Source organism: Pseudopodoces humilis, chromosome 1 (assembly GCF_049639895.1).
Source record: "Pseudopodoces humilis isolate 2021_Gansu_Grassland_sample_001 chromosome 1, ASM4963989v1, whole genome shotgun sequence".
Lineage (NCBI taxonomy): Eukaryota > Metazoa > Chordata > Aves > Passeriformes > Paridae > Pseudopodoces > Pseudopodoces humilis.
The window spans coordinates 103,855,508-103,867,686 of record NC_142200.1 but is presented as its reverse complement, the minus strand read 5'-3'; the positions used below and the strand labels follow the sequence as shown (position 1 = coordinate 103,867,686).

General features: G+C 40.3%; 1 protein-coding gene across 28 annotated transcripts in view; it reads right to left on the bottom strand.

Moving 5' to 3' along the window:
- Window positions 1-12,179, bottom strand: part of ARPP21 (cAMP regulated phosphoprotein 21) — a 236,553-nt gene that overhangs the window by 63,698 nt on the left and 160,676 nt on the right. For 14 of the 28 annotated variants that reach the window (XM_088063698.1, XM_088063692.1, XM_088063727.1 and 11 more), the window contains 4 exons: window positions 11,589-11,690; window positions 5,143-5,180; window positions 3,031-3,090; window positions 291-523 (listed from right to left, as the gene is read on the bottom strand). In XM_088063698.1, the coding sequence (XP_087919824.1) occupies window positions 291-523; window positions 3,031-3,090; window positions 5,143-5,180; window positions 11,589-11,690 (433 nt within the window). The remainder of the gene's footprint in view (window positions 1-290; window positions 524-3,030; window positions 3,091-5,142; window positions 5,181-11,588; window positions 11,691-12,179) is intronic. The other 14 variants (XM_014248579.2, XM_088063738.1, XM_014248582.2 and 11 more) reach the window with 9 other exon arrangements.

Sequence of the window (12,179 nt, the reverse complement as noted above, 5' to 3'; positions counted from 1 at the left end):
CTCTCCTATGATTTGCAAACCTCATGCACTGCATTTTTTCTTGATTCCTAAAATCTCAGGAGCAGGTATCCCAGATATTAGCATCCACAGAGGGACATACACATCTCCTGTGTACAGGAAACATAACTGTCTATGTATTTTGCCATCTAGTACAACCATAAGGGTCAGACTAGTCTCGGAGGTCCTTTCCAACCCAAACCATTCCGTGACAGACCATACTCAGACAAGCACCAGCACAGCCATTTTTCACCACAAAACAAGAAGCACTGTGAACCCAATACAGTACTAGCTACCTGTTTTAGACAGTTTGCCGGTACTTCTGTTACTTGATGAGCTATCTCCTCTTGTCAGGACGGTTATCCCGCCAAAACTGGCTGTCTTTGTTATGGCTGGCTTCAAATTTCGATTTGAGCTGTCCGAGTCTGTGCTGCTCCATGGTCTCTGGTGGTCTGTCCACTTCAATTCGTTCTCTGTACTGCTCTGTCGACTGCCAGATGTCTTCCCAATGCTGTCTCTGTTACCCCTACAGATATCACGAAACAAAGATTTATACACAAATAAAACCATGTCAAGGCAGAGTCTATCTTTAGATACCCTGCAGTGACCCTAATAAAGAAAAAGGAAATACTCTGCCTTTACAAAAGCAGGTCTGAAATGGGATTTGAGTCCCATACTTATCTGTCTTCAGCATGTAAACAGTGCTATACCCTTTTTACATGCACAGCACATACCACCCCTCCCCTTTTGGATATCTCCTCAGAGCACTTTACCAGATGGGGCTGACACCGCAGTATTATGCTGCACTGACATAGCATTTCTGTTGCACATTGAGTGTTCTCTTGCCTCAGCAAGCCCCCCACCACTTCTCACCTTACTGTCCATCCCCTGTGATGTTTTTCTCACCAACTTCCCCTGCACTCCACCTTTGTCCTCATATCCTTATTTCTATTGCAGCTTGCTCCCAGTCATTATCAGCTTTGTGAGCTCATCCAAAGCCTTGCCTACATGTGTCCTCTCAGTGTGACCCCAAACTCATCATTGCTAATGCTTCACATAGAGATCCACAAATCAGTTTATTTTGTTTCCCCTCAGCATAGAATAATCATGAAATTCTCTGGATAGAGGCTGCCTTTCCTTGAACAGTTGCAGAGCACCCAGTGTACTGTGAGTAATAACACAGTAAATTCTGTGATCAGAATTTGGCTTATTTATGGTAAACCACTTACATTGTACTGCTAAAATGACAAAACCAAAATACCTACCATGGCTTAGTGCACCATGACTGTTATCCCAAGCGATGCTTATAACACAGTATTTGGAAGGATTTTAAAAGACATTTTCCACTCCTCTATCATATATTACAGTGTAATAGCTTGAAGGCTCAAAGCTCTTTCTACAAATCAAAAGGAAGGGACTGTATCTATTTAAATTTTTGGTCCCCTTTTTCATTTTGGACTTGGTTCCTGCTTTTTATTTGGAGAACCTGCTGAACTGTGTCACTTGGGACATGAAGGAGGCAGTGTGTCAAAGATGGGATCAGGCTGTTGAATTCCTTGCCTGTAACAGAGCCTCTCTCAGGTGTGATCAGCAGTATAAACCTGTTGACCTTTGCTAGATCCACACAGTGGGAAAGCATGAAGAGAAATAGCACAGAAGCAACAACACAAAAAAAGGAAAAAGATTTTAAAAAGAAATCATCCTTTAAGATTTAATTGTAAAGAACAAAACCCAAAGTATATTATTTACAGGCTCTTTTGTACTCCTGTGCTTAGAAATTAACAATTATATTTATATTCTAGTGAAAAAGAGGAAGAGAAACAGAATGCTATTGTATCCCCATCTTCCATGGCTTTGGGTTACAAAAAATTTCTTTTAGTTCCCCAAACTCAAACAGACATTAGCTATTAAGAGCATGTGTGTAGACACCCCCTAAGTTCTGCATGCCTAATCCAAAACTCTCAGATTATCAAGGTTAACCCAAAGCAAGGAGGAAGTTTTTTTTTGCCTGATGCCTGTGGTCATGGGGTGCAGAAGCAAATGCTCCAGCACTGTTCCTTATCTGGTACAATCTCTCCATCTCCTCCTCTGTGGCTGCTGTGATGACATGCAGACTCAGCAGCCACACATCAAATTTTCTCCTCACACATCCATTTCTCCTCATAGCGAAAAATTATGCAATATAAATGATATAGGTTTGAAGTGACATATGCAAACCCCAATGCACGCAGACATCTAGCAAATATCTGCCTTGCTGTCCATGTGCTTAAGAGATGAAGGGCACACTTCTGACAGCATCCATTCCTTCTGCCTCCTCTGCTTCAGACTTGTGGCAGCTGACTGACTTTTAAAGCAGCCTGGTTGATCTGAACTGAACTGGTGGGAGAAGACAACCTTTCTAAAACTCTCAGAAGAACACTGTCACCACCAGATTCAGTCTTCCACTGATGTGGTGTGTCAATTGGTAGAACAGCTCTCCATGAAAATAGGGACTGACTCTTACTGATGTTGGCTTGGGATGCTCTTTCGAATGTGAGACGCATCTCAATGTTCTCTGTGCGGAAGCAATTGGAGTTGGGAAGACAAAGTTAACAGAAAAAAGTTTCAAAACACAGATACTTCAGATAAGGGAACTTCAATCAGTTTTGCTTCAATGTACTTTTACTTCAGCTTTTAACAAACCAACAAAAGGAAAAAAAAGGTCAGTCTGGGCACTAGTCTATGAAACGTGCCTGTCATATATGCTCCAGGAAAAATGAGCTACCACCAGTCTCTCCCAAATAGTCACAGTCTGAGCAGCCAGGCAGCTGAAAATCTCATGTGGTTCCTGAGGCAGTGAACCAAAGAAAAGGGTCCTGTTGTTACCTCTGCATTCAGAGAACATGGGAAGAGTGGGGTAGAACTCTGTTCTCCATGCTCCTTTCCAACCAGAAAATTGACATACCCACACATGTCAAGATGTGCCTTGGCAAGGACACAGGATCACAAGTGGGATGCACTGGGAAATAAATATTAAATAAAATTCATACAAACCTAAACAGCTGTCTTTTCTTATGCATATCATTGCATATGCTACTGTCTTCCAACAGCCTACTGAAAAATGAAAAGAAAGATTATACTAAAAAACATGACAATTAAAATTGGTCTGATCTGTAAAGTTTTATTTGATTTCTAGATAAATTTTTCAATTTGTTCTAGATTCAGTTTAAAGAATCACAGCTAAAATTGCCTCCTCCTCCCTCTCTCATAGCTGTACACAGTCCACTGAACATTAGAAACATCAGGCAGGGAGGCTGAGGGCCATTTAGCATTTCCTGTTACTGAGCAAGGTAATTCTCAGAAGCTAAGAAACCATACATCTACATCCAAAGGAAAATTCATAAAAATATCACCTTATAAGAACATAAAAAAATGCAAGCCAGCAAAATACTGCATATGTTATTTTAAGTACTTGCTAAGTCACTTGGAAATCTTTGCAGCTCAGAGAAACGCTCAGATCCTCTAACAAAAAAGAAAGGCAAAGCACTTACACACACATCTAATTTTCAACGCAGCCAATCAACAGGATTGCTCATGTGCACAGAACTAGGTACAAGTTCAAGTGCTTCACCTGTCAAAGGCTATAGGGTATGTAGCAAGAAAAAGCAGAGCTCTGCAGAAGGCAGCTGAAGTCTCCCTCAGGGCAGCAACAATTTCCAACCTGGCCTTTTACTGGTCTCCACTTGGGTGTGCATCTTCACACTGGGCTGGTCAGTCAGCTCCCGGGTTCATGGACAGCAAACCATGTGCAAATAGCAGAACTGACCACATTCTCCTGCACACAGGTGTGGGACTGAATGCATAAACCAGGGGAGACCTGGCTACGGAGTGCATGGTTTATCCCACAGAGGTACCCACCCTACCCTTGGCAGCGCAGCCTCTGAGTGCTTTCCACGCTGACTTGAAAATGTGAACATCTATGTCATCTCTGCTGCCCCAATGTCCCCTGAGAGGGAAAAACAGGTTTATGGGAGCATCTGCTTTTTGCTTTACGGGTTCCTCAGTCACAATTTTGATTTATTTTGATAAAACATATCTCCATAGTCACGACACAGAAGCAGCAGCTGAGGAAATACCCTTGGCCCTCAGAATCTGAGGTGATTAGATGACAGGGCCATAATCTCCTGAGGACCTTCCCTCATTCCACTTACAAGTGTCCATCGGAAAAGCTGGTTTGTACCATTACTGTGGAGTCATTTTCTATGGGAACAGCTTCACCCATAAATGCATCTGACAGATGTAAGGATGGACAGAGAACAAAATACAGTGAGAGAGTGCTTCCCCTTATTCAAGGGGATGATAAACAGTTTTTAAACCACACAGGACAGACTTGGGTCAGCATTGCTTAAATACTCACCAATTAAATTCCCACTTTTGGTTAAAATCCTTATCTGCCATAAAGGTGCACAATTTTTAAGATTTTCAACACAGTTAAGCTACTTTATGGCTGTTAGGGAGCCAACACTTCATATTTTGTAGATCTTAAACACAGTTGCTCTTCCCTTTTGCTTTGAGTGGATTTAACAAAAATAACATTCACAAAAACTATCATGCAGTAATGCAAAGTAACAGTGAGCTCAAATACCACCATCTCATCACTACACTGCAGCAGTAAAGCAGGAACTTGTGTGGAACTTGTGAGCCTTCACAAGCAACAGGGGATGTCAATGCTGCTGCTGCTCAGTCCCACAAGAGAGCAGGTTAAACAACAGATACCCAAGTCTAGTGTTTCATAAATACCATCATCCAGCCACTGCTAGAGTGCTTTTTAAAGATCAATAAGTTAAATTCTAAAGGCACTCCAGATAGAGAATGGTCACTTGAAATGAAAGCTTAGGCGGCTTTCCCTCTCGCCCACAATCTGCTTTTTAAACTGAAATGCAAAAGCCTCAGGAAAGCAGGAGTAATACTTTATCTGCTCAGACACCATACTGCAAGGCAAGCTCTAGTACCCCCTCTTAAAGCACAAAACCACTGCAGATAATATGGACTGCAAATCTGCTCAACAGCCTTCACATTATGACTATAGAACTACAGATAGACAAAAAAAAAATAAGAGAAACAGCTAAGTTTAACACACACACACAAAATAAAGCTATTTTTTACCTGTTTTCCACAAAAAGGTTTTCCTGGGAGCAAACTGACTGAAAAATAAAAAAGGCATTGTATCAGACGTTCTAGATATGCTCTGCTGTTCCAATTTCTTCCTTGATTTTAGAATTACCTCCCCTGCTCAGGCTTAAGGGGATTTCAATTCATGCATCATTTGCATTTGCAGAAGACAAGAGGGGGAAAAAGGTCAAGAATAAGGTCAGGCCAGTAAAATAAATTCCATGCATTACAACACATTGCCAATGAGGTGTCTCAGTTCGGGAACAAACTGAAACTTCTCAGTCAAGAGATCTGAAGTAGGCACTATGTGCAAAATACTGGCAATTTGAAGGGGAAAAAATGTTTTTCCTGCATAATATAAGGTTCTACTGGTCTGGCCTACCACCTCAAAATAAAACTGCAGGATAGCACAGAGCTGTAGGTAGGAAGGACAAACAGAAGGAAAGCATGCAGAATTGACAAAGTTCCTCAGTGGGAAAGAGGATACTGCAATACTTAGAAAGAGTGTGTGACTTCACATTTTACAGTTGGAGAGGGAACACTGAGATATAAAATGATAATAACCTTCTTAATAGTAATATTAACAACAATCATAGCAAGAAGGCTCTCTGCCGGAGGACTTAGATCCTAAAAAAAGGTGAAGGGCTCAGAAGAAATAAATCCTATGGGCAAGTATATAACTCTTTCAGAATTACTTAATTTTTTATGCAGAGAAATGAAGCTGTGCTCAATTTCCCACGAATAATTCTCCCTCTTTGATTTTTTTCATTTCCCTCCTATTTCATGTTCACTACACAAAATGCCTCGTAGCTGTCACTGGATTATATCTAGATGAGGTACAGAAGAAAGAAGAGTCAGCACTTGCACTGAATTTAAACAAAAGGCAGGCAAAGGGAGGAAGGCACCAGAGATCATGCCCATTACTTCTGTAACAATAGGACTCAGCCCAAAGAATAATAAAATGCCATCATTAACTGTGTCAAATGTTAACAGTGTGGGATAGACACAGATCTTGGATGTTTCTGTTTTGAAAAGGGTGAGCTGATGACCCACTCAAAAGAGTGCTGGCCAACACCAGAAGCAACACCCTGCTCATTCTTAGTGCTCCAGCTGATGCCTGGACAAAGTTTTCCCTTGGCACCACAGCTAGTGCTACTGTATCAATCTACAAAAGGAAGAATTTATCCCTGAGATGGCAATACGATTTCTCATTAGAGTGTAATTCACCCACTCAGAATCCACATTAGGGAACATCTGACAGTTCTGTGGGCTTCCCAGGCAAGCTCCCACCCTGCACTCCTGCTAAATTTGCAAGGCACTGGGCTGCATCAGGGGCAAGTACATTTCTCCTTAGCACAAAGACTCAGAACATGAGGAACAAGTTCTCCATTGCCAGTAGCCAAATTCCCACCAGCTACAGCAGAATTAGGTTTCCACCCCAGGCTGAGAGAAGATGCAAACTGCTTCACCCCAAATCACTGGGATCATTTGTAGAACTACAACACTGTATCTTCTCTCATTTTATGTACCTTACTCAGGTACCAGGTCTCATTAAAAAATGTGCAGACTTCAGGAGAGTCTAACCATGCTGAAGCAAAAATCCCCAGAAAAACCTACTGAAATCACCCCATGGGCTTGTACAACCTCAGCTGTTGAGCTTCCTGATGGACATCTGTGTACTGACTTCTATACAGTCACATTCCAAGCACATGATTACAGCTACTCTTACAGAAAAACCTCTGCTTAGACCAGAGTACTGGACTGTGTAGCCACAAAGTTACAAAAGCTAAGGGGCCTGTAATGCACCTGTCTATATTTTATTTTATTAAAGTTTTTAAAGAGACTGGGGCATAATGCACAATAAATATCTGGGATTTATATTTTATCAAGCAAGCAGAAAGGTCTGCTTCCTTCTCAGTGTCTTGATGGGATCCTCTATCAAGTGTATTATAGACTTTAAACAGAGTCCATAGTAACTCCATTTGTCTTCTTTGTTGATGATGTTGGCACAGTGCCACACAATCCCTGGAAATTATTCTTCAGTACAGATGTCAGGCTGAGAGGCAGAGAAGACAAGCACTTTTTATTATTTTATTCTTGCTGTTAAAAATCAAATGGCTAAGCAGCTCTGGACAGAAATTTAGCTATTACAAGGTCAGGACTCACTTTCCTGATGTATAGCATCAACAATGCTCACTTTAAAGCACCAGGAAAACTAACACCCAGCACAGCTGTTGTAAAAAAAAAAAAAAAAACCTTAAAACACTTGACTCTTGTTCAACCTTTAAACATACTGGCAACAAACCTACCAGATCAAAAAATTATGTAATATTACCTACAAGGTAGTGTCCTTGGAGATTTCTGCAGGGAAGATTTCCATTAGGGTGCTCGGTATGACTGTTGTTCATGAAATGAGTATGTCACTTTTCCAGTTTCCAAGAGCCTTTTAAAGTCTCAACTGGAAAATGTGCATCAGTTCTGCCAGTGCACTAGATATACTGGGAGTTGCTGCTCTTGTCTTTAATTACATTAGCAAACACAGAAAACTATTAACATGCAGCAATATCCTGCAGTGGAAACCATCAGGTAATAATTTTCATGTCAGTTAACAAGATGTGATAAATCTCAGGCTTCCAACTAATGTTTGTTATTTGAGCTGCAGCCACAAAGAAAGTCTCCGTACACCAGTACAGGAGTTTTGGCATCTAAAGGTTTATGGTGGCCTGCATGAGGTGTGCCTTCGATTCCTTTTTATTAATTTTAAGCACTCTTCTTCCTAATCTTTTCACACTAGAGGGATAGAATTGGCTGAAGTCACGTCTACAGATATTTCTTTTGTTTCTCCCTTTAATGACAGGCTGATAAAGATTATTTGAGTTTTCTTAACTAGAGGAATCGAGACTTGCTGTTCCTAAAGGACCTGGTACTTCAGAATACACTCCTTGGTGAAAAATAGCCACTACATTTGACAACAGAAAATAAACAGCATGGTGTATTTCAGTTAATAAGTTCCATGTGTACCATGGGCAATTCTAGCATTTGTGTAAGAAAGAAGACATCCACATTTTTCAGTGAATACAGAATGATTGCCAGAGAATGCATTTATGAACACTGAATGGCTCTAGCGTGACTCTGGCTCATGAGGTTATACATTGCACTAACCTTGAAGAATGAAATTTCCCCCATGTAATTTGATTGCTAGTCTTTAAAATCAATTTGCTCCATGCTTAAAAGCCAAACATCATGTATCATTTATGCAAGCATTTGGGATTCTCTGTTAAATCTACACACAGGGAAATAACTTTTTTTATTCCCATATGTTGTTCTTTGTCTTTCTTGCACAATAACTTTTCAACTTCCTAAATGCAGCTAAAGTAGTTCAGACAAAGAACTTCTCTGCAACACCCAGACAGTGAAGGTCCTCTGCTTCACTGTACTTGGCTGTAAAATTCACACAAATTGTTTTAAAAGTAAGTTTCCTAAAAAAACATGTTTTAAGAAGGAAGGTTTTAAGTTTTGCAATTAAAAAAAAAACCCTTGAAAATGGTTTTGAGCACAACAGAGCTCAGTATACACTTTTTTTACTGTTAGCAGCCTGAAAAATTTGAGGTGCACTTAGCAGTTCTTATTTCAGTGAGCTGGAATAATCATGTTTATTAACTATTTATTCATTCATCAATCCTTTTATTAAGATATCAAACTAACATGCTTCTCAATTCCTGCCACTTGCTGAGACAGAAGTCATTAGAACTTCCAGCTCTCCTTCTGAAAATTTTTGATAGCCAACACAGCAGATGGAAAACTTACCAGAAAGTATAATTTAAACTGACTAATACCAGACTAATCATCATAAGGACTATCATAATGATGGCATTACTCATGAACATACTTATTTTGTTAAAATCTTCCCACTTGGAAATGAAGAGATCTGGTGCACTGGAGTACTGCAATATCAAAGAAAGGACAAGCAGGCATTATATTGGTATGTGGGGTCCAGGTTAGGACATTTTTCACAGCACCCAAAACATGCATGGAATTTTTTGCCCCTGCAACCAGACTGCCTTTTTGTCATAGATTTTCTTTGAAGGTCTGACTCTTGGGTTGTTATCTAAAGGGTTTTGGGTACTTCAAACATGTTTAGAGCGGGGGTTTTGCTGGATGCAACATGTTACGGCAGTACTTTTGGCCTTCATGGCTGCCCTTTGAAGACCTCCCATGCAAGCTCTCTTCATACACACTCTAATTAGGAGGGATGTATCTGTGATCCATTTGCTAAGATTCATAAGCAAGGCACTGATAAAGGCTTGACTATAGCAGTGTAAGCAGTATAGAGGTAAAAAAAAAATATACCACATGATTAATCCAACTTTGACTCTCTTTCTATATCTGTAATTTGAAGAGTAACAAGGCTTAGGTACCTACCTCACACAAACCTGGGGAGAATTGGATTAATTAATGACTGCAGAGGGCCTTAAAACTTCACAGTCTTACATGCAGTATGTTACCATCTATAACAGGAAGCCACTTCTCTCTTTCCTAATTTTGAAAAAATACATTGTCCACCACCACAACCACTGGCATCATCCTAAAATCACCTTAAATCCAACAAGGGGTGCTCCACCCAAAAAAGCTCAGCTAAAACATAGATTGCTGTTGACATTAAACATACAGCTTGCTGAATTTCACTGCACTGTGATGCTTGCTAACACCTGTAATAGCAGAGAGAGAGAGAGCAACGGAGTGGATATGAGAGAGAGAGGGAGAGACATCTAACATTTCTGATCTTTAAAAATGCTCCCTCCCAATTGCATTTAAAATGTCTGCCACAAAGCACACTTTTACTTAGGTCCTGCCACTCGAAAATGCTAACCCAATGAACCACAACAGCCTCCTTCTGTGGGCAATTCAAATGCTCACCACTTGCCTGTTTTCAGAACTCAGATATCTAAAGGTAACAGCAGCAATACACTACGGAGCCACTTTCAGCACACTTTTCCAGCCTGTTTCCAAGCTTTTCTAGCTGCAGCTTGTGATAGAAACTGGACTATTTTGGTAATAACTTTCCATTTGGTAATTTTTAGCATTTTGCCTCATCTGAATTCTGCTTCAAAACCCCAAGATTTTTTGGTTTTGCACAAGCTCTTTTGTAATGTGCCAAAGCCTCTTATATTTCATGTAAGAAACTTGTTGCAAAGAGGCTTTTGAAGCTCTTGAACAACTTGGCAATTCCACCACGTATAGCCTGTGACAATATTTACATCAGACCAACAAGCACACTGAAAGCAAAACAGAAACTGAAGGATCTCTGCTTTTACTGGAATCATCTCAGCCAAGAAAGAAGTGAGGCTAAAAGCATTTAGATGTAGCTAGCTATTTACTAAGAAGCAAGTGAGACAACAGATACCTTAAAGCTATACAGTGTATTCTGCCAAAAAAACCCAACTTGGACACGTGAAATTCCTATACCAGATAATAGTACTATTAGCCCTGCAACATTTGAACAGTTTTAATTTAAAAGGACACTGCCCAATATGATTTTCAAAAGTAGTTTTAACTGGATTTATTCCTATATTCCTCCTAAATGGCAGAATTCCCACTGAGATAGGATATAAAACATTAAAATGCTGAGATTTTTCTTTGTTTTGTTTTTTTTTCCTTTTATTACCTCATCATTACAGTATTATAATAAATTGTGATTTTCTTCTTTTTTTTCTGGAACATCAGGTATTGTTCACAAATGTTTCAGATTTAAGTATTTTCCTTAGCAATATACCTTGTTGTGCAAGTTCTCATTTTTTGGGAAGGGCAAGAATTTTAATGTCTGCTTCATTTTATTCCTTTCAGAATATAATCATCAACAGCATGACTGACTCTTTCTGATGGCAGAAGTACAGTTCTTTAATCAGTCATTTCAAAAAAATGATGCAGTTCCATGTTTAAACCTCTGCCCTTTGTTCTCAGTGTCTTGAGGCTACAGGCCCAAAACAACAAAACCCATGAGAAGTAGTCTCTGCAGAAGAACACTTAAAAATATTTGATCCACCCTGAAAGAATTATAAAATAATACAGCTACTTGAAATTATTGAGAGTGTCCACTTAAATCACTGCTCTTTGGCTAGCAAAGGAGAAGGAAAAAAGAAGTAAACCTAGGCCTTGTGAACATGAACATTCAAAGAAACAGGACAGGCACTCCCCAGACAACATGCTGGGCCTGATCTCTCCTCTACCCTTCTCCCTGCAACTCTCATCACCTCAAACTCCAGAAGCCATCCTCCACACCTCTAAAGCTCCTCTGAGACCCTCTGTGCCAATCTGCTTTCCCTGTCATCTCCAGCTCCACAGGGCAAGTCCAGCTGCAATGTTGTTGTGGGAGTGGGGCAAAACTGTCTGACTACCGGCGAAGGTATGGCACTAAAGAGGCAATTAAAATAACTACTCACATCTTGTGCAAATATTCTCTCCCTCACTCTCTGATACTCCTCTTCTCTCTCTTCAATTGATTTACTTCGTCTGTCATCTCTAAATGGAAGAATTCTGTTTTGCTGAGCAGAAAGAAAACCAGGAGGGTTATATAAGTTGAGCTGTTAAAAACTGCCATTAAGTAACTGTCAGCTGAGAATAATAAATGTTCACTTAAACAAATGAAGCACAAAAATGATAGCTGTTGTTCCTGCACAAAGAACCCTGCAAGACTGGGTGCTCGAGGATTTCCACTTAGATATTGCACATGGGTTCATAGAGCAGGTGGCCAAAAGGAGGCTTCTGCACAGCTTCTGTGGACCCACCATCCTAAAATCGGCTGCTCTCACCCCAGGTCTAAGTGCCATTGTTCTCAACTGCTAACATTTCTTGGTTCTCCTACCAGCTGTGAGGAGCAGGATGGCAGGCAGTGATGGGCTACCTAAGAAATCAAGGAAGAAAGAGGGTAACTAGGTTGCAAGAGCTAAACTGTAAACCCTAAAAGAAACCCACGAAGTCTGTGTGTGCAAGGAGAAGCCCCAGACATTCGGCACAACAGTTTTAACCATTTT